Here is a 23949-nt window from a genome sequence, read left to right as displayed (position 1 = left end):
AGACCCCACAAGCCACACCGCAGAGCCCAGAAAAAAAAAAAAAAAAAAAAAATGAAATGCCTAGACAGAATTTCTCCATTTGCTGACCTTTCCAATAAGCCCTGCCTTTGGCCCTGTGGCAGTCAAGCTGGATGCCACAAGAGGGAGGCACTTTGTAGGTCCAACTGTGGCCAGGCATGGGGAAAGGCGAGGCCTCTGCTATCTCACCCCGCCTACTGACTCCATCACACATAACCCTCTCTTGACAAGCTAAGTCATCTCCTTACTGAGAACTAAAAGCTTACACAGGAGGGTGGGTACCCTGTGGCCCAAGAGGATTTTCAGCCACAGTGAGGGACAGCCAGATGCTGACCACGCTCCATCCTTGCATCAAATTTTTGGACTCTAGCGAGAAAAAAGACACTTGGCGCTGAGGCAGCCTCTTCGGGATTATGGAGGCAGAAGCTCTACATGACTCTACCCTTTTCCACTCTCCAACACATGCAGTCTGGCTCAGAATGAAGATGGAGAAAGTCTGATCTCCCATTAAGTCTCTTTGCTTGAAGTAGATAGCACTTCAGCAATGGTAAAAGAAAAAAAGAACAACTAAACACAACTCCAGTTTTCTGGAGTCAAAGAAAGCAATTAAACAAACACACAAACACAAGCTCAGACAGACCTACACGGGCACAATCACGATGCACATATATTCCTTGGCCCTCATGTAAAAGGTGCCAGTCACAAGGACTTACATGCCAATCATATAAGCAGAGCTCCAGCTCGAATGACCCCACAATGCTGGGGGGAAAGGAGAAGAAAACAGACAAAAACTGTGAGACACCTGAAAAGGGGTGCGCTTTTAAATATAAGGCCTACGGGGGAAAACAGTGCTCTCTCTGACAATCTGAAGGGGCTTCATAAACTAACAGGCTTTAAAGCTTTCCAGATATAAGCTTAAAGTTATTTGTTTCAACAAAATTCTGCCTCAAGAACATGGAAACATCTTCAGATCAGAATGCCAAGAATTCATAAGGGCCCACAAACACATCCAAAAAAATAGAGGATTTTCTAAGGTGGTTTGAAGTATACTAAGCAGAAAATAGGGATGTTGGCAAGACTTCGCAGTGATGAAATTAAGAGTACTTGTTTCCAGCTCAGTTTCTCCTGTCTCTTCCTCCTCACCCTGCCTCATCAGAGGGGGGAGTTTAAGTGTGTTTATCCTTTACAATGACCTTTTCTTCTAGGTATTCCACAAAAATAAAGCAAATTTAACTGTAAACACTAATCTGCTTTTGGAAATTCCACCAGTTAACCCATTACATAGCAATCTAAATAATATTTCAGCCTATAAGGTTCACCTAAAAAGTAGTTTAAATTATTGAAAGACAAACGATATTTGTGTTATAAGCAGAATAAAATAAATATCCCAGATTTCTCCCTCAACACTCAATCCTGAGCCATTAAGTGTTAGAGATTTCTTGGGCTTACGTAGGTTTTATTTTTAAAAATCTGGAGGAAACTATACTAAAAATATATGCAAGTGAACAACATCATTGATAAAATAGCAAAGTCTCACGTGTAAAAATCATGACATTTTGTAAAAACAGGCCAACCCTTCTCTCCTCTCCCTGGGCAATTTACTCTAAGAATTTTATTGAAAACAAATTCTATTCGATTTGAGTAATTATAGGAAATAAACCATGTTAGTGTTCTCCTTTTCCCCTGTATGAATGAATCAGAATACACAAAAACCTCAATAAAAATGATGTAATAAGGGCTTATGAGAATCATTCATATTTTCACTAGTCATTTTCGTTTCATAAAACCGCCATTTCCATTAAAGCATTATGTAAAAAATGGGATTTTACTATACCAACATGCATATTTATCACCAATGAACTTAAACATTGCTTATACAGTACAGAGTCAATTTACAAATGAAATCTTCAAAAATTAGACTTTTTTCTTTTAAAAGATGAAAAATATGATTTCGTATCTCTAGTACTGCAGCAGCACCTCCTTTTAAGCATTTTTCTTTCTAATCTTCTAGTCCTTATTTCAGATAGTTATACAGATATTTAAGAATTAACATCTAACATGTGAAAAAGAAGGTCCAAAAACATGAAGCAACATGAATTCGGGAGAAATTAGGAATATTCCTTAAAGTTTTTATTTTTCTTCTTTTTAACAATTTGAATAATGTTCTTCATGCCCTATATTATGCATATTCATCTGTGAAAATTCTTGTGAGTTTGATAGATGCTCATGAATAGCATTAACTAATGTGAATATGAATTCTGTGACATGCTCTAAAACATACTAAGATAAAACTAAGCACAGTATAAACTATTACCTCCACCCAGGTTTGGCTTATTGTCATTTTAAAGTGTGTATTTTAAGACAGTAAGAAGATCTAGAACTGGCCTTAGAAAGTAAATAATTCGATGTCAGCAGAAATATGCATAGCATTAAAAGTAAAAGCAGGAACAGTTAATTTTTCAGTCTTACTTACAAAAATGGAGTCTCAGAATTATAAAGCACTGGTTTTAAAGGTCAAGGAAAGAAGGTCATAATCCAGCAAATGAGAGTCTCAACAGTAAGACATCAGGTTTCAGGTATTGACAATTTCATCAAAAAAGGCTAGATAAACTTATCAATAAAGGCACAAGAGCATTCTGTGGAAAAAGTATTCCATTAAATTTTTAAACATTTTAGCAATCTATGCACGGTTTAAGAGTACTTCCTTCCTGTAATCGTTCATTCCAAGATCCATGTAGGAAAAGACTATAACAAAACTCTTCCTTTCAGAAAATGCAAATAACCATTTTCACAAAAGAATAACTTAAGCATCCAGGTCCCAATGACTGTAAAAGGTGACAGTGAAACTCCAAGTGAACTCAAAACTCAATCTTGATCTTACTTATCTGTGTAATCTTAAGCATATCATATCACCCCATATGTAAAGAGCAGGACAGAATTTAAGGGGCATTATTTTTACTTAGCAATTCAACTAGAAAACAAAGATAAATACACACACACACACACACACACACACACACACACACACACACGAAACTATAAAACTCCTAGATGATAACATAAGAAAATCTAGATGACCTTGAGTTTGGTGAAGACTTTTCAGATACAATACAGAAGGCACAAACCATGAAAGAAATAATTGATAAGCTAGACTTCATTAAAATTAAAAATGTTTGTTCTGCAATGGATACTGTTAAGGAGAATGAGAAGACAAGCAAGCCACAGACTGGGAGAAAATATGTGCAAAATATTTAAAGTATTTAATAAAGGACTGTCCCCCAAAATATAAAAAGAACTCTTAAAACTCAACAATAAGAAAATGAACAACTGAACTTAAAAAAAAATGGGCAAAAGATTTGAACAGCCACCTCAGTAAAGCAGATACACAGGTGGAAAAAATATACAAGTGAAAAGATGTTCAACATATCTCATTAGGAAATTGCAAATTAAAACAACAAATGAGATACCAATACACACTTATTAGAATGGTCAAAATTTTAAACACTGACAGCATAAAAGGCTGGCAAGGATGTGGAGCAACAGTTCTCATTCCTCGCGGCTGCTAATTCAAAATGGTATGGAACTTTGGCAGACAGTGTGGCTGTTTCTTAAAAAACCCAACATACTCTCTTGCCACACAATCCAGCAATCACACTCCCTGGTATTTACCCAAAGGAGCTGGAAACTCGCGTCCACACAAAAATGTGCACACAGATGTTTATAGCAACTTTATTCATACTGTCAAAACTTGAAAGCAACCAAGATGTCCTTTAGTAGGTAAATAAACTGTGGTATATACAGACAATGGAATATCATTCCACACTAAGATGAGCTATCACATCATGAAAATTCAGACACAGACGAATCTTAAATGCATATTACTAAGTTAAAGAAGCCAATCCGAAAAGTCTATAACCTGTATAATTCCAACTATATAACATTAAAGAAAACGCAAAACTATGAAGATAGTGGTTGCAGGGGTTAAGACGGAAGGGAGGGATAAAAAGAGACTGAGTACAGAGGGTTATTAGGGCAGTGAAACTATTCTGTATGATACTATACTGGTGGATACATGTTATTATACATTTATCAAAACCCACAGGATGTAATACTATACCAAGACTGAACCCTGACACAGACTATGGACTTTGGGTGACAATGACGTGTCAATGAAGCTTTATCAATTGTAACGCACGTACTACTCTAGTGCTGGACGTTGACAGTGGAGGAGACTGTGCATTTGTGTGGCCGGGGAAACTCTCTGTACTTTCTGCTCAATTTTGCTGTGAACCTAAAACTGCTCTAAAAAAAATAAAGCTTGTTCTTTTCCCCCCAAAAAAGAAGGAAAAAAAAAAGTATTTGATCTTTATATTAATCCACTTTTGGTGGCACCCCCAAAGTTTCAGATAGTAAATATTACTGATTTTAATATATTGTGTATGTATAATTGAATAAATGAATAAAGATGCTTTGGTTTGCTTTTCTTCCATTTTCTGGAGTTCATGAAATTCTGGTGTTGCAAACACATGTCCTTCCTTTGTAATACGTGTCCTGATGTGGCCACAATACTTTGAAACTCAAACTATGTGTTACCAAGTAAGTTATATGCCAATTTGATATATAATCTATCAGCTCTCAGCTTTCCAGATATAAATTTAAAGTTACTAGCTCCATAAGAGTTTTTTTCCATTCTGCATAAAAAGAGCTATATTATTTTATACTCTTTTATAAACACAATTTAGGTACAATATCTCTTTTCTTCAGCACTTCCAAAAAACAAGTTACCATATTTCATTTCAACTCTGAAAAGATTACCTTCTGGAAAGGTAATAATCTGTCTCCAGAAGCCTAGGACTGATGATGGATTTTGTTAAGACAATGAAATTATGCTTGAGGTTTCAATACAGTAGACTCTGATACACAGAGTCTACTGTAAAAGTATATTAAGATGGGGGAAATGGACACTGTAAAGTAAAAATCTGTTGGATATCTTATAGACGTCTTTAACATTTATCCTTTGACAGTGTATTTTCATTAAAGGTATCCAATTGCTTCCTACTTTCCCTAACCATCTGCAATGCACCAATCCTCACATTATTTTTCTTGTTTATGTAAGGCTTCCACATTCAGAATGTAAACTCCCAAAACACAGAGACTATTCTGTCCCTCTTGTTCACCACTGATCATCAGTTTCCAGGACACTTCCAGACACAGCGCAGATGCGCAATAAATATGCTGAACAAATGAGTAAAACGGCCATGCCACGCTTCTATCTATTTTAAACAATGCTTCCAGTCTTCCTGCACCCTCCCTCCCGGATGCACCACCAGGCTCGGGGTGAACGAACACTGAGCTGGCTGCTGACTGCTCCCTCCGCAGCATTATCCCCCTTTCATCTTCTACCTGAGACTTACCACTGACGGATAGTTCATGTGTTCCTTTCCTGCCTGTTTCCCACCTAGAGTGAACCTCCACATGATTCAGCACTGGAAGGTCTGAACCTAGAACAGTGCAACAACACACCGTTGCATTAAAGGGCTCAGTAAGTGTGTGCAGCACAAATGAACACCAGACTTCCTCAGAGGCAATTCAACTCTGATTCTCACACGTTTCCTATAAATGAATGCCTCGTCCATAACTTTGATCTGAAATCATGATATATTTTTGTTCATACACAGGTTGAAGGTACTAAAAATGTTCACTTGTGTCAATAATGCCTTCGTCATTATTATTCTATGATAATTTTGTTTAAAGTTGCCCCCTCTAAAAAAAATGAAAAACAGATTTCATAGTAACAGCTATTCAAAGACGGTAAGCTCGTAAATAACCATGAATTCAAGAGTAAGGACACTGGGAGATAATTTTTTAAAATCTATTTTCTTGATTTAATTCTTAACTCACACATTAATTCAAAGCTTTAGAAACAAAAATAAAGCTTTGCAACCAATGTGCCTTTAATGGCAGAGAGTGGATTCCAATATTTCAGCAGAAAGCCTAATTACGTATCTCTTATTTTGAAAGAACCACACATAAAGAACCCTACACATACACATAACTTTCCCAAAGAAATCTTAGAATGCAAAGTGTTCTAAATTAATAAAGTAACCTACCTGATATCCTCGGAGAAGGCCAGCTACTGAGAAACATCACACCCATTATTATAGCAAGAGAAATCAAAAACCAAGAATACTCACTAATGATGCCATCAAAGGCACACTAGAGGACAGCTTGATTGAGACAGACTATACCAACCTTTAAGGCTGCTTATTCAACTCACTAGTTTCCTAGCTCCTTCGGAGCAAAAAGAAATAAAACTCAGTCTCGCATCAACTCCATGGGTGGGAAAAACTAGACCACAAGACACCCTACTGTAGTGTAAGAATCCAATGGATAAAGTACTATGGAAGTGTAAGATCAAACTCAGGAAAGCTACCTGCAAAAGACATAAAGCTGGACAGCAAGAAACACCTTAGGAAACTGAAGGATATTTGGAGCTTATGTTAACAGATAAGCAATTACTATTAGAATATATAAAGAACTCTTATTAAGAACAAATGTGTTGGGACTTCCCTGGTGGCACAGCGGTTAAGCATCTGCCTGCCAATGCAGGGGACACGAGTATGATCCCTAGTCCGGGAAGATCCCACATACCACAGAGCAACTAAGCCCATGTGCCACAACTACTGAGCCTGTGCTCTAGAGCCTGTGTGCCGCAACTACTGAAGCCTGCGGGCCTAGAGCCTATGCACCGCAACAAAGAGTAGCCCCCACTCGTCGCAGCTAGAGAAAGCCTGCACACAGCAACAAAGACCCAATGCAGAGCAAAAAAAAAAAAAATATATATATATATATAAAAAACAAACGTGCTAAATTCTTATGAAGGAATACTATACAGCAATTAAAAAGAATGAACTAGATCTGTATTTCAACAATAGATGGGTCTCAAAAAACATGTTAAGTGATACATACACCACAATACCACATTAGGTGATACAGAAAAAAAAATGGAAATAGTTCACACTAACTTCCTCTGGAAAGTGAAGAAGAGATCTGGAGCATGAATGGGCAGATGTGGAGGACAGACATGTCTTCAAATTCTTGGTGAAGGCTTATTTATTAAAGAAAAACTTTACAACAAGTCTAACAAATTATTAATATTTAGTTATTCTGTATTTGGGTGTTTATTAAATTATATGTATTTTTGTGTATTTACATTTTTTTTCCACAGGAAAATAGCAATAGTTTAAGATCCAGACTATGTTCTGAGAGAACTTTCTTCTTGTCTAGAATGCTTTGTATACATAAAAATACTAGAATCCTGAATTGTGGAGTTGTTGAAAACCAATATACATACATCAATAGCCATTCTTGTGTAATTTTTATAAAAATCAAGATTATTATTTAAAACACGTTTAGAGTAGAAGCAGTCTCATTAATTCAAGACAAAGACCCAAACCCAAAATTTTGACAAAATCTACTGTAAAAACTTTGAAGACTAGAAGCCTTTACCCATCTAGAGATAAATTCTTTTTTTTTTCCCCGAAATTTATTTATTTTATTTATTTATTTTTGGCTGTGTTGTGTCTTCGTTGCTGCGCGTGGGCTTTCTCTAGTTGCGGTGAGCGGGGCTACTCTTCACTGCAGCGCGCAGGCTTCTCATTGCAGAGACTTCTCTCATTGCAGAGCACGGGCTCTAGGCGCGTGGGCTTCAGTAGTTGCAGCACGCGGGCTCAGTAGTTGTGACTCACGGGCTCTAGAGCACAGGCTCAGTAGTTGTGGCGCACGGGCATAGTTGCTCCACGGCATGTAGGATCTTCCCGGACCAGGGCTCGAACCCGTGTCCCCTGCATTGGCAGGCGGATTCTCAACCACTGCGCCATCAGGGAAGCCCTAGAGATAAATTCTATGACTACTTTCGTTAATGCAACATTTCTTTTCTAAATAGAAAAATGGCAAAAGTATTATATAAGAGCTGAAGTTCGTACATTCTACCTATACCCAGCACTAAAACAGATTATTTTAAGGTAATGGCACACCTGTCTAGTGCGAATTTTATATCAGTTCTAAAAGTATCTTAGACTCAGTTTTTTTTCAATGCATAATCTTTGACCCAATTGACTAACAAACATCTAGTAATTTTTCTGTATTTAGGACACCAAATTTGTGATTAGGGTGATCATGAAATTAAAAAGATAAGCAATATTCTACTCCAATTAAAATTCTACCTGTAAAGGAGAGTGGCAGAACATGACATTTTTTTTCACACAAGGCAGGAAGAATCAAGACAGATATTATGCCCAAATGAGTTATATGCATGATCAGAGAGCAAGGGGTCCCAATTTCTCATGGTCATGGTTGTGGCTGGAACTTGACTGAGTTATAAATTAACAGTTCAAGTCAAGTGCCTAGAATCTGTATCAGCAGAAGTAAAAACTTCCCCAAAATGTTCAACCTTCAGTGGAGATGACAACACATGAAAAACCTCCACACCAAAATTAACACGGCCCAATTCACAGCAGACACAGAGGAGTGGAGCAAAAACACACTTAGCATTCTGCACCTCTACGTCGAAGTCGAATTTTCAATTTGTGAACAATGAGAAACAGCAGAATGTGGTTTATCAGTTAGTGTGTAATCTGCTCTGGCTTCCTTTTCAATAGAGAACCTAAATGGCTATACAAGTGAAAAGAGATTATCAACCAGGTCAGCAGCTTCTTAAACAAATTCAACAAGAGGCCAGGGAAAAAAGGCTGTGAGACTTGGATGAAAAATATCTTCTATTTTTCCCTTTCTCTGACTTTGGAAATCATACTCATTCTTCAAAGTTTTGCTCAAATGTCCTCTCTTTTGGAAAGGCTTATGTCATCTCTCAGTTGGAAAAAATTATTCCTCCCTATACTGTGTTCTAACAATAAGCTGAGAATTGCCAAATTAATATCCACAGCCTGACCCTCTCCCCTGATGTCCACTTACAGCTGTACTAAGCATCTCAAGTTAATCATGGCCAAAGAGCAGAGTCCCATTCCCCTCCCCCAAACCCACTGCTTCCCATCTCAGGAAAAGAAACCACCATTCACCAAAATGCTTGAGCCAAAAGCAGTTACCTTAGTTTCCTCTCTTCCTCTCCTTCTCCACCTTTAACCTTTCAGCCAGCTCTACCTTCAAAAGAGATTTGGAATCTGAGCACTTCTCATCCCATTCTCTCCACTGCCACCGCCCTGGTCCAAGCCACAGTCTCTTGGCCTGGGTTATGGATAACTGTATGGATTATGGATGGATGGATGGATTATGGACAACTGTGTGGATTATGGATGGGTGGATGGATGATGGATGGGTCGATGGATGATGGATAACTGTATGGATTATGTACAGATGGATGGATTACGGATAACTGTATGGATGACGGATGGGTGCACGGGACACGGGTAACTGTATGGGTGACCGATGGGTGGACGGGACACGGGTAACTCTATGGGTGACCGATGGGTGGACGGGACACGGGTAACTCTATGGGTGACCGATGGGTGGACGGGATACGGGTAACTGTACGGGTGACGGATGGGTGGACGGGTTACGGGTAACTGTACGGGTGACGGATGGGTGGACGGGTTACGGGTAACTGTACGGGGGGTAACTCTATGGGTGACCGATGGGTGGACGGGACACGGGTAACTCTATGGGTGACCGATGGGTGGACGGGATACGGGTAACTGTACGGGTGACGGATGGGTGGACGGGTTACGGGTAACTGTACGGGTGACAGATGGGTGGACGGGTTACGGGTAACTACGGGTGACGGATGGGTGGACGGGTTACGGGTAACTGTACGGGTGACGGATGGGTGGACGGGTTACGGGTAACTGTACGGGTGACGGATGGGTGGACGGGTTACGGGTAACTGTACGGGTGACGGATGGGTGGACGGGTTACGGGTAACTGTGGGTGACGGATGGGTGGACGGGTTACGGGTAACTGTACGGGTGACGGATGGGTGGACGGGTTACGGATAACTGTAGCAGCCTCATGGCTTCCACACATACCACCATCCACACAGCCTACTTTCCCCACACCGGCCATGGTCTTTTAAAGACTCCTGGTCAGAATCCTCCATGCCTTCCCACATCACAACAAAATCCAAAGTCCTTCCCGTGGCCTGTCTACCAAGAGCTCCTCCTTCCTCTCTGAGCCCATCTCCTACTGCACCACTCCATCATTCCACTGCAGGCAAAGTGACTGCTGCTCCTTGAACACACCAAGCCCATCACCATCCGAGGGCCGTGCACTTGCCGTCCCCTCTCTCTCTAACGCTCTTCCCCCAGCTTGCACACTCAGTTTACACAGGTCTCGGAAACTCAGCCTTCCCCAGTTACCCTCTTTAGAACAGAACCCACTCCCAACCAAACCCCTTTATCCTGCGTCCACCCCCAACCCCCATTCAGCACCTACCATTATCTGATACCACATTATACGTATTTCCCATCCTTTTATGCACTGCCCATCTTCCCCACTAGAAGGTTTTGTCCGTTCCTCATCTGGGTGTCTCAAGTGCCCGGGACAACACCTAGCGCACTGCGGGCACTCGGTAAGTCACCGGCGGCTGCGCAGCCCAGGCGCTGTGCCGGGCCCTCAGGCTAGAGAGGTGACACTGCCGCTCCTGCCCAGAAGCCTGGAAACACAAGGTAAATACACCTGGAGAGCCGTCCCGGGACCCATCCACAACTAATGAATCAGAGTCTCTAGGGCTGAGGCTCTGGAATGATGTATCTTGAAAAAAAAAATTATCAAACAATAGTAACATTAGTTAACACTAAACAGGTCTATTCTAAGCACTTTACATGTGCTAAATCACTAATCCTCCTAACATACCACAAAGTGAAGAATCTGAGGCACAGAAATTAAATACTTTATCCCAGGTCATATAACTTTTAGGTGGTAGATCCAGGATTCACATCCAAGCATTTTAGCCCCAGAGTTCACACTCTTAACTGGTGGGTTGTACACTACCTCTCAATGCACTGAATACCATGTGAAAGATAATACACAGTTTTGTGTAAACACAGGAGGGTGGGGAGTTGAACACTGAGGGGAAGTCCCAGAACTTGAAAAGATGAAGGAACGTACATTCTCAGCTGGAGGAAAAGCCCTGGGGTAAGCACAGTGTGGCGTGATCAAAGTGCAAGAGGCCTTTGTAAGGGAGACCATATGGCTGCAGAAGAAGGGGTTTGAGGGAAGGGAATGAACTGAGAACCGGGAGGGGTGGCGGGGAAATCATGTCTGCTTATGCTTTTTAAAAGCTTATAGTTTAAGTAAAAATAAGCTGTAAAACCATAAACCTACACAAGTCTGGCAATGAGCTCTGTGGAAGGACATGAAAGGAAGAATATTAAAAATGACTCTGTGAAGGCAGGTATGAGGAAGGAAAACGGGTTTCCTTCTCCTCATGGGTTCTGAAAAGTATTCACCGCCTCTGCCAGCATTCAGGAGAAACCAGATATAAGAGGAGATGTACTCACACATCTGTGTGTGTGTGAGTGTTTAAATATTTTAGTTGTTTGAAATGGAGACTAAAAGCCGAGATTGTTTTAAAAATAAAGGAGTGTGACCCAGTTTTGAAAGGCTGTGATGCTGGCCTAAGAATTTTGCACACTAACCTGTAGGACTGAGGGAGCCAACAAACGTTTTAAAATAAAGAAATGACACGATCAGTGTCAATTTTTAGAAAATGACTCTGAAAAGTGCATCCAGGATAGCTTGAAGGGTGAGGGAGGCAGAGAGTAAATTAGAAACAGGGAGCTGGGACATGGGGCAATACTACTGGAGAGGAGCCCACACTCAGGATATGGCAGCGGGCAGCAACAGAAGCAAAGGGGTACAGGAGACGCGGCTAATGAAAATGGACCGGCTAGACGTGAGCAGCGTGGGATAAGCGGCAGGGAAAGACGAGGTTAGGATTCCTGGCTCACCCCTCTGGGTGCGAGGGTCATTCCCAAGATACGGCAGACACGTTCAACGGGGGACGAGAGCATAAACCATGAATGCAGCGCGGAATATGGCCAAGTCCTGAGGTGTTTTCCTGACCACCAGATAGGCAGGAATGACTGGTAGGCAGATAGCCTAGAGATCAAAAGATCTGCTTGGAGATGGAGATTTGGAAGTTTTCTGTGTAGAAGTGAGAGCTGAAGGGACTATTAATGAGACAACACAGAGGATGCTTAAATGGAGAAGACTGAGGACAGAAGTTTGGGGAATGTCAACATCCAGTAAAAGAGATGATAAACGGGCAGTTCACCAGAAAAGTCAAAGACAAAAGGCACAAAGAGAAACCTGGTGAACTGAGAAGGGCTTCAGTGGAGGGGTAAGGAATGAGAATTGAAAGGAAAGTGAAGAGGTAAACCAGTCATTGAGATTCACTGCTTCCAAAAATTTACCTGTGATGTAAGACCGAGCATTTGCTTAAGTGGGGGAAGATCTGGAGGAATGTGATTTCCTTTTAGGAAGGGGAAACTTAAGCATGTTTGCAGGCACCAGGAAAGCATCAAGTAGAACAGAAAGTTGAGACACCAGAAACAGAGAGGCTGACTAGTGGAGCAAGATACCACAAGTGATGGAAAAGGAACGGGGTGAAGCACACCAGGTGAAGAGGTGGTGGGGGCGGTGCTGAGGCCCTGCACCAGGAGGGGAGGCGGTGAAACCTAAGTGTGCAGAGGAGAGAAAAGTGACCAATACTTGGTAGACTATCTTTGTTTTCCGAGTGAAAGGCACTATGTCCACATCGATCAGCTGCACACAGCAGGCCTTGCTGATGGGCTTCACCATTCCTTTGCACAGAAAGTTTTCTTTTCTTTTTCCCTTCTCACCTTTCTCAACCTGGACATTAACTCCCTGAGAAGGTGCCTCGTGCCATGCATTATGCTAAGCACTGGGATCAGGGATAAAAGACATAGTCCAGAAAAGGCAAAGGCCTTGTTGATTAGCAGGGAAGGAAGGCAAGTAACCAAACACAACTCACCACGATACGTGCAGGGGCACAGGGGACAGGCACCATGGGAGTGGAGTGTCAGGAAAATGACCTCAGAGTGCAGGAGGGAGCGGTGGGACAGGAGGAGGAATGGACTCATCTTGAGAGATGGAAACAACATATGCAAAAGCTCTACAACCGGGAGAACCGAGGCCAGAGCACAAGCATGAGGAAGGTGAGGCTGGAGAGCCCAAGGGCACAAATGCTTTTCCAGGTCTCGTTAAAGAATTTTAAAGTTATTCTTTGGGCAATGGGTAGACATTTAAAGATTTTAAGAAAGCAAGAGAACTAATAAGAACCTGCTGTATAAAAAATAAACAAAATAAAATTCAAAACTTCAAAGAAACAAAAAGCAAGAGATAAGCTGAGATCTGCACATTTGAAAGTGCCATCAATATGGAGAGAAGAAAGAGGACTCAGACAGGAAAGCCAGGTAAGAAATGATTACAGTCACCCGGGAGAAAAATGAGGCAGCCACAGAGGGGACAAGGAAGAAGGGACAGAGCGGAGTCACGGGCCTTCTGAGTTTGAGTCGCTCTACTGTGTGGATGTGGGCACCATTCAAGGAGGTACGTGCAGGAAGAGGAGATTTGGAGAAAAAAGGAAAAGGGAGTGGGGAAGAATACATTTTGGGGCATGCTGCATCTGAAGTATCTGCAGCCCCACATATGGGCTCGGGTCAGGCCTAGCATCATTTGTAAATGCTGTCAGAAGCCAAGGGTACTGGGAGAAGAGCTCCCTGACAGGGAAAAAGGAAGACGGGTGGGGACACTGAGGGACAAAGAGAAGAGGAGCAAAAAGAGGGGGGGAAGGAAAATCACCCCTCAGCCTCATCCACAGGACTCCATAAGGAGTGGGTAAAAATGGCCAAATGGGTGGAAGAAAGCCAAAAGAGGGTGATTGAGAAGGTGAAGGGAAGAGGGTCAAGGAGCACAACAGCAACAGGTGTCAAATGCTGCAGAGGGTACACAGGAGGTAAAGAATAAAAATACAACAAAGGATGCAGTAATGAAGCAATAAAGTTCCCAGGCAATGACTTTAGGAGTGAATGGGTGGTGAGAAAATGGTGATTAAGACTATTTGCAGAAGCTTGCTAGGATAAGCTACTTCCAGAAGGGAGCAGCTAGGGAGAGCAAACGAGACTGAGAAAGCAGTTATTCTTTTTTAAAGGTAGACAGGCCAACACTCAGACATTTACTGAAGAGGACTAACCGCCAAAGCACTGTGCTCCAAGTTAGGCATGTAGAGAAAAAAAAGAAACAATCTTACTAGGAAGGGCAAAGGCAACAAAGGCATTCATTTAAACATTTTTTGAAAGAATAAAATAAAGAGACCCAAAGAAACTGACCAAGTTTTCTCTGGACTTCTCCAGATGACCTCTCATGTTTCTTCCACCTCCGCCATTCTCTCTGAGCAAGATTAGAGGTCAACTAGGCACCCACAGTAAACTGTGATCCTCCTGTCCCCAAAGTACATGAGAAGTTTTGAATGAGGAGTGTATCTACAGATTCTCCAAGGAGTGATTCATGGCTTTTCTTCATCCAATTAGTAAAGCAGTGTCTGACTTCGAAAAGGTCAAAAAGCGCGGATTTAGATTTTCAGAGCAGTCCATCAGGATACACTTATATGCCAACAAATCAATGCAACCAACAGAATGAGAATTCAAATAAGCCTCCACAAGGACAAACCTTTGGTTTTTCAGCAAATCCCTCTTTTTATTCTTGTGTATGCTTCTATTTCAAATGGTCAAACCAAACACTGAAACGATGAGCAAGTCCAACTTCTTTGGGGTTACTAGCAGAAGAAAACAATTAAGAAAAGAATATATTCTACTAGTTACCACTGGGGAAAACTAAAGAAACAAAACCTATAGGAGCTTGCATTCTACAGCATGGAAGACAAAGCAATCAGTAAATAAAGCACAGGGAGAGGATAACATAAACAAAGCATGCAGTGGTACACAATTTGTACAGTTTGAGGTGATGCAGAAAACACTGGAACTGGATAAGAATATCCAAGAATACTCAAGAAAGGTCACTAGAATATAGTGAGCTTTGCAACAGGAACAAGAGGGCTCATTAATTAAAGATTTGAGAGCCCACTAGTGCAAAGCAATGGTAGGTTCTAAGAGAAATACAAACTCCACTTTCTGCCCTCATGGGCTTTCCATCTTTCTTCTTCAGCGAAAATAAATTTTCATCACATGTTTTCAAGACTAGAGCTGGGAGGAACACAAAGTGGCACTGAGTTGAAGCTTCCTCACCTAACAGAAGAGGAAATCAAAGCTGGGTGGGGAGGTGAGCTGAGTGTCTCTAAGGGACGGCAAGAGTAGGAACAGAAGCCTCCCTCTGTAATACAAAGCACACAAGCTGTAGAGGCTTGAAAGCCCGAGGTGCAAATTATGCATCCCACCAAGTGCTGGGCCCAGTTTCTCTCACTTTTAAAATGGAGATGATGATAATACTGGCTGTTTACCTAGATTTGAACTGCTTGTGATGTGGCTTGGAACACTTAGTTCCTTGGGTTCTCTGAAGGCTGGAGTGTGCTCCGAAAATGGAGAGGAAGAGAAAACTGACCTAGGTACCATTCCTTTCCTTCCCTTTTTTCTACTATACTGTAAATGTTGCTGAGTGATGTAATTAAAAGGCAAAATAGTACCCAATCAACCTGCACTGTTTGTGATGACAGACACTGAGGTTAATAAACGACTTGGAGTGGGGAGTGGGTGGCAGAAGGAAAGGTGTGGTGATAACATTAGCACATAATTTTCAACATTAATATATGAGTGACACAATCAGAAGTGATCAAGTTAGAACAAAAGTTCTCAGAGGAAAACAGAATTAGTACAAAGATTTTTTTAATCAGTCGCTTTAGCGTTCCAGAACAACTCTGCACTTCGTGGAAGCAGTGACAAAGAAGCCATTACTAGATTACAATGACAATTAAGCACCTTTCCTTCCTTTTTATATCTCATTTCTCTTTCACTCCTTCTCAATTCCCACTGTCCTATTTCCAGTCCTCCTTTCATCTTCCTAACAACATAATAAATAAGAAAATCCCGGGCCTTCCTAGTGAGCCACACTCCCACTAACTTTTTAAGGGGAGCAATATAGCCAACATAATGATAAACAACATGGGCTTTGCAGTCAGACAGATCTTGGTTCAAACCCCAGTTCTACCTCTAATTCAGGTTATGAACCTGATGATCATAACCATCTACTTCCTAGACCTGTTTTAAGAATAAATGATCACTTATAGAAAAATGCCTAGCACAAGTCACAGATCTCAAACCCCACCTTTCCTGTGAGGTTCAAACCCCAAAGCAGAATTAACAGTTTTTTCTAAGCTCCCAGTGAGGGACAGCCCATAAGTGTCCCATTTCCACATTCTCCTCCACCTGGAGGCTGGAAACTCTAAGGGTCGGACTCCTCTGCAGTCCCCACTCCGGTGCCTGGCCCACAGGAAGCTTTCAGGATGCGGTGACCAAACCAACCCTGAGTCACGGTTATGCTATACTCCGTCAGACAGGAGGGGGGTCATCTGTTCATGAAGTAAACTTCAAAGGATGAGCTGTGGAAAAGGAAGAAACCCCAAATACTCCCAATCGGACAATCATCTATTACGCACACAATCATCACACCCATGCATGTCTCTAAACCCTCTCCAATCTGATTCATATGCATGGATGTCATCATTTGGGGGAATGATGACTTCCCAAAGTATACCTCCTACAGAATAAAACAGCACTTTCTGATATTCACCTTGAGTTTTTCTCCTTCTACATTTGAGAAATCTCCAGTTATATGCTAATTCACACTTATTTGTTTCTCTGCCTTTGTAGCCCCACTAGCAAGGTTTAAGGCAGCACCTATAAAGGTCACTTATTTCAGACCTTCCTATCTTAATAAGCACCCCCTTTGAACTCGATAAATTCCCACTTTACAAATGTGCAAACCTGTGAAATCTCCACCTATAAGTTTCACCCTACCTTCCAAAGACTCCAGAGCAGATTTGTAAATTACTCGAAAGTTAAATGTGTTCTAAATATACAGAATCATTAACCACCAATGATATCTGTTATAAAAGTTGAATATTCACAAGGTAAGTCAAAGAAGGCTTTGGAGTCACCAGCATGAACTTTTTAAAAAGTATGCTGAGAAATTCCTCCTAAAAATTCCACAAATAATAATTCTTAATTAATGTTCTTAAGAAATTATCCTGACAGCTCCTAACACTTCCTTAATGGTTAAAAATTCTCTGCCTCCCTCCCTCCAAAATGAAACCCTTTATGAGTTCATTCTAGAGTCGATGTGAAAGAAATGGGCTTTGACGCCTGACAAACCTGCGTTGAATCCTTGCACCACTGTTTACCACAGTGGCCTCATCCAGGAGCAGGCTCCCTAACCACTGAGTAACTCACATCATAGGACTGTGTTGTAGATTAAATAATAAGATGAAGAACATAAAGCATCTACCACAGTCCCTAGACTTTGTGGTCTACCTTCTGGAAATTAAGCATTTATCTTCTAGAAAGGTTCATTCTTCCCTCACCGTTTCTTTCCTCTCATATTGCAAAATGAATGCCAGCTCCACTATGGCCACCGCTTTTAACTCCAGACCCACCCTACTGCGGGGCCTACTAAGTGGTGGACCTCCACCACTAGCCCCTTACCAATATGCCCTCTGCTCCCAGCTCCCCTGGGTGCGGGGTTCCGTTCCTCTCCAATCTTTGAGCGCCCTCCAGCCTTTAAAGACAGCCCAAGGAACTTAAGAGTCATAAAGGTTACAAGCCACATCACAAGCGATTCAAACCTAGGTAAACGGTCCAGGGGGCCATAACACTGTCTTCAAGTACAATCCAAAAGACAAAACAGTCTCAATCTCTTTCTCCCCCCAGATACTTATTTCCCTAACGCCCCTCCCAAATAGGCTAAGGTTGTAAGACCCTACTGAAATGCCAACTGGATACTAATTCAGACACACCATGGACGGGTACCTGTGAGATGTGTGCACACCAGCAACACTCCAGGTGCCCACATGGGCGTGCACACACAAACACAGCCAAAAGCCTGACCGAAGACACTACTTGACACAGAGGAAAAGAAATAGTAACCTGCTAGTCAAAAACTGATAATTACCCCTCTGAAAACTCTAGGAATGTACTTCTATACCTTTACAGATTTGTGCCATTAATGCTAAATTATTAAATGAAAGCACTTCAAGATTTTTCCCTTGGGACTATGGCATTTTTTCAACGATTTTTTTTTTTTCCATGCAAGGGGGGAAAATCCAAAAGCACATTAAGGCATTGTTTCTAGACATCAACAGCTTTTGTTAAAACAACATATTTAACATTTTGAAAAACCAGATATTCTAGAGATACTATTTTGCCACACTGGTATTTTTAAAAATAGTCTTAAAATGACTGTCAAGTTCAGTAATTTTGTTCCCATAATGAAGCTCTTGAAACAACTGTTGTTTTTGTAAAGCTAGCAGCCTAGGTTTGTCAGGTAAAAGCTTCAAAGAATGTGCACATCCACCGAGCAAGGGCCAAAGCAATCCTGGATATGCTATGCTGATGACAGCCTGAGAGGGGCCTAGAGTTATAGAAAAGGAGGAAGCAAGCCTGGAAACCATAATGCAACTTTGTTTTTAACACAATCCCCAGTGCAAAACAACTGTTCAGAAGGTTTTTATTTTATTTTATTAAAGACACTCAATGGCAACCTTGTCTTGCCTAATGGAACTCAGCACTCTTTGCGTTCGCCTCTCTTGTCATCTTGCTGAAAGCTATGCTCGTTTGTTCCAAATCATGGTCATCCTTCAGACGGCAAATTTTTCAAATACAAGTGGGAGATATATGAAGCAATCTTGGAGATAATTCCTGATGTAAAAATTCAAGTTTCAGGTTCTAAAAATCAAGCCTGGGCTTCCCTGGTGGCGCAGTGGTTGAGAGTCCGCCTGCCGATGCAGGGGACACGGGTTCGTGCCCCGGTCCGGGAGGATCCCACGTGCCGCGGAGCGGCTGGGCCCGTGAGCCGTGGCCGCTGAGCCTGCGCGTCCGGAGCCTGTGCTCCGCAACGGGAGAGGCCACAGCAGAGAGAGGCCTGCGTACCGCAAAACAAACAAACAAACAAAAAAAAACAAGCCTAAGGGTAATATTTGAGTATAACCAATATAGTTTACTCCCTTGATTCCTCCCCTAATTTTCAGCTACTTAATGGTAATATTACAGGGTCAAAGTTCTCAGTATTTTGCGTTCAGCACTGGAAGGAAAGATGCTATATAATTTTAATAAATAAAAGATAGTGTTAATAATGTTTAAGAGTTCACCTCTTTCATAAGCATCAATTCAGACTAATTATTTTAATAAATCCACACCTGGATGCAAAGCTACCAGATTTATTATGAAGAAAACTGTGTTCATGTTACAACCACACACAACAAGGAACTATCACCATACAAGCACATAGCCGAGAACTATCCATTTCTTCCTTAAGGAGTTAACTGTGAAGAAGAGAAGTAAGTAAGTAGGTAAAAGTAAGTTAACTTCTACTTCACATTCTTCTCCCAGGAACAAAAACTCAGAAGTAAATAACACAATCTATGAAGATTTAAGTTTGACTAAAGGTTGGTAAGTTTAATGCCACTTGCTTCTGATAAGCAAGCTGGTTAATAATTAAATAAATGAAGATAATCTATTCAGGATGGATTTAAACCACTACCATAAAGTATCTTAAGCACACTGCTGACATTCTGTTGTGCTGTAAAACACAGTCTGCTCTATGTGATCATGAAATGTTAAGGAAATCAGTGCTATGCTAAAACTAGAGAATTAATGCTGTAATTAGCATCTGAAAGATAATTACTGCACTGAACAGACTATATCTACAAGGTGTTATATTTTTTAACTTCCTAAATACTAAACTACACGTTAACTTAAGAGGGTGAACTAATGATTCTATGCACGCTTTCCTTATACAAAAGAGACTACTGTCCCTAACCTATCTACCCAAGTTCCTATTTCCTCCCCAAAGTGGTAATCAGTCCAGTGGTGCTGCCCCACCTGTGACCCACACTGACCAACAGCAGGACTACCTGAGACTTCTAGAAGGCCACTGGTTTAGTCGCACAATAAAGCAAAAGTAATGGGTCCACAGCAGGTTTAAATCTTAACTAATCAGCTCATGAGGACGGTTAACTGACCATTCTCAGGTGACAGTTTCACGAGATGGGGAAGAATGCTAGGATGTGAAGAAGGATTAAGAGTCCTGGGCAATGACCAAGAAAATACAAGACATACTACTGACCATGGATGGAATCAATGGAAGGGGGAGGGGAGGAGAAAAAAAGAGATACAAAATGCCCTGAAAGTGACTCATTCCAAAAACTCTCATTGAGCTGGGCAACAAGTGGGACCTCAGAGTGAAAAAGAAAAGGATCTGGCCTTGGAAGAGGGAAGAGCAGCAGAAAGAGCAACAATGCAAAGCACACATGTCACAGGGTTAGAAGCCCTTCACTCTTTCAGAAAGGGGCCCCCAATCCAAAGAGACCCTACTGTTTCACCAAGGCAAACGTCACAGTGCCATGCTTCTTTCAGGAGGCCAGGAATCTTTCTCCTTCTGACACTTAACACAATGCAGCATGGCACTTTCTATAAGACTGAACAAGGTCCTGTAAGTCTGTGGCCTCATTTCTTCTGCAACGTCCTTAACTTCAAAAGAATCACGCAAAATGCCCAAGACGAAAAAGAATCCAACATATACAACCCCATATCACTTTCGGCTGCACTTAAAAGATGACTAATTTTTTTCCTCGGGATGACAAGCATTTTAATTATTATCTTCTTAAGCAAAGTTAGCTTCCGAGGAGTGTGAGCCATCTAAGTGAACCGTCTGAAGTCAGAATCATCACCCCACGTAATCTGGAAGACACCAGTTAAACGTGACAGTTCTCATCCTGAAACGAATGCTGTCTATACAGCAAAACAGGGTATCGAGCCTCTATTGTGATTTCACAATCTTAGTCCTCAGTTTAAAACTCACCTTCAAACAAATCATAAAATGGTTTACATATGCCTGCAGATGCCTCTTCTGAAGCCACAAGCCAACAGCCTTCAACAATCTGACACCGTAACTTTCCTGGATCACTTCCCTAGCAAAAATATCCAGTGACTTTGGCCATCATTACTTTGGTCAACCCTGGGCCAGAGACAGATCACTCTTCTTTGACATACCTTTCAGGTAAAGAAGTTCAAATGATGAAACCAGTGGTGTAAATACAACCAATCTCTGCATAATATTGCACATTTACAAAGCAGCTGAACAGCCATAATACCAACAAAACTTTCTACACGAGGCAAGGAAGATATGAGCGCCATGCCCATGGAGTAAAGAGTAATCCCAGGCTTTGGGGAGCAAAGTGGCCAGCCCAAGGTCAAACATCACTAAGTAAAAGAACTGGGACAAAAACTTTAATTTTCTCCAATTAGTGCCTCTTTCTATAACATCACATTAGAGGAGAATGTATGTACTAGGGGCGGGGTTAAGGTTGCAGGGGATCGATCAAGGAAGAACTAGCGGAGGAGACACAACACAATATGAACTTGGACACTGGCTGGGTCTGTGCACAGAGACCTTAGAAGAACTGGCTCCTGTCTACTAGCCAGCCTCATCTCCTCCTCTGCCTCGTGACCCCAACAAATGCTCTTTGTCACTGTCATTCCGAAATACCACTGGCATCCCAAAGGAGCCCAATCATCTCAGTCTTCGTGCCTCTGTACATGCAACCTCCTCCACCTGACATGCTCCCCAACCATTTCTTCTTTTCACCTGCTTCCATTTGACCTTTAAACTCTGCTCAAATGACACCTCCTTCAGGTGACCTCCTTAGTGCTCTCAGAGTACTCTGGATTACCTTGTATCACTGCACTGTTCTGGCTCATTCTGTCATCTGCTCTCTTCCCTAGACCTAAGTTCTGGGGTGGGGGGTTGAGGGAGAGCAGGGGCCTACATGTGGTGTGACTCATCTTCTCCTGGAACCTGACACATGGAGCAGACACTGAAATGTCTGTGGACTAAATGAATGAACGTGCCAATTCCCAGGAGTAGCTAAGGCAGGCTTCCAGGGTGGAGAACTTCAGACAACTCAAGTGGAAACCATCACCCTCCACGTTCAATTGAGTTACCTGGATTCCTTTCTCAGGCGGGCGATGAGAACATCACATAAGCTATAGCACGGTTCTGGAATTATAATCCACGTTAGGTTTTGGGGGTGTTTGTTTGTTTTAACTGGAAAACCTTCAGTTGTTTATACATTTGGAGTCACTTCCAAATGTGACAATCTGGAGATTGTTAACCTGGGAGGCTAAGTGACAGCCACAGCACTGGAGTATTTCCCAGGGGTCAGACAGCGTAACAGTTAAAGAGTGTGAACTCTGAAATCTGGGTTCAAATGTGCCATTTGCCAACTGAGTCGCTCTGGGTCAGTTACCGGACACTACCTCCTGCTGGTACATTTAAAGTGGGGTGCCTTGTGGCCAGCAGGCATTCCAATGCCACAAACATCTATCGAGCAGCTACCCTAGGCCAAGTGCTGGCGACACAGCGGTGACCTGGCCGTCCAACGCAAGCAGAGTCTCATCATGCCAGCCTGTCTTATTTTCTTCACAGCACTTACCACTACCTGAAACACTCTCATGTGCTGGCTTGTGGCCCCTCCCTACAAGGTAAGCTTCATGAGAGCAAGGGTCTTGCCTGTCTTGTCCATTCATATCTCTCAAGGGCCAAGCAATGTGTGCTACACAGTTACTCAGTCCCTTTGGAAAGAAGCAATGGCCAAGTCAGATGAAATCCCCCGGCGCTGATATTTTGCTGGAGAAGGTAAGGGGAAAAGATTAAACATAAAGGTACACATTTCAAGGGGCTCTGGCTCGCCACAAACATATGTGGCCCCCTGGGCTTCCTCGGGCTCCAGTCCCAGGCGGCTCCGGGGAGAAAAAAAGATCTCGCCACCCTGACAGCCCCGCACGGCTGCAAAGACATGAGCAACAGGCACAAGAAAGGCAGGAGAAGGAAAGCTGGGCCACGCATCCCGTCGGAACTTCTGCGGACGTTCCTTTCATTCCTTTGCTCAACAGGTACTTATTAGGCTCCTAAGCCGTGCGGGGCATAAAGCAGAGACGTGAGAAAGTCCTGTCCTCATGGAACTTCCCTCCTAATATACAGACACGGCACACAAGTGCGTAAAGCGGTCCTTTCGGGGAGTGGTAAGTGCCGAGCTGCCACGAGCAGTTACGCGACAGGGAACGGCCGCAGGTGTCCACGGCGGGGTGGCCGGCCAGCGAGAGGCGACCTCTGACCCAGGACCTGAACTTTCTCGGCACAGGCGGCCGCCGGGGCCCACACTCAGTGAGGAGGTCGCAAACGGGACAGGAACGGCCACAGCGGCAACGAGGCGACTGTCTCGAGGGCGAGGCGCGGGAGGCTGCGGAGGAGCAGGCCCTGGACTCCCGGGCCGGACGCCTGGCCCTCGGGGCCCGGGGAGAGCGGGCTGGCGGGCGGGTGCCGCGGCCGGGGGGCCGACGTCACCACCGCGCCGCCGGGCCCTCCGGAGCGCGGGCCGGAGCTGGGGAGCGGGACGGCGGGCCTCCAGGCTTACCTCGGAATTTGAGCTCGTGCTGCGGCTCGAGGCTCAGGACCTGCTCCACCTTCGCCATGTTCCTCAGCGGCGGGACACCTCGGGCGAGGAGACCTCTGAGAGGTCACCTGGGGCGGGAGGCGTGAACGCTGCGCCCCCTTTAAATTTGGAATGGGGGGGGCCGACCGGGGCGCGGGCGGGGGTCGCCTACGGGGTGCGCGCCGGGGGGCGGCCTACGCGGTGCAGGCGCAGGGGCGGAGGGCGAGGGCGAGGCC

General features: G+C 43.0%; 1 protein-coding gene across 2 annotated transcripts in view; it reads right to left on the bottom strand.

Annotated features, from left to right (window-relative positions):
- VAPB (VAMP associated protein B and C) overlaps nt 1–23949 on the bottom strand; it is a 50351-nt gene extending 26402 nt beyond the window's left edge. For both annotated transcript variants that reach the window (XM_024128351.3, XM_028498224.2), the window contains exon 1: nt 23696–23949. In XM_024128351.3, coding sequence (XP_023984119.1) covers nt 23696–23753 — 58 coding nt within the window. In that variant the 5' untranslated portion in view covers nt 23754–23949. The remainder of the gene's footprint in view (nt 1–23695) is intronic.

The sequence above is a fragment of the Physeter macrocephalus genome, chromosome 14, assembly GCF_002837175.3.
Source record: "Physeter macrocephalus isolate SW-GA chromosome 14, ASM283717v5, whole genome shotgun sequence".
Taxonomy (NCBI): domain Eukaryota; kingdom Metazoa; phylum Chordata; class Mammalia; order Artiodactyla; family Physeteridae; genus Physeter; species Physeter macrocephalus.
This window is presented reverse-complemented; position numbering and strand designations above follow the sequence as displayed.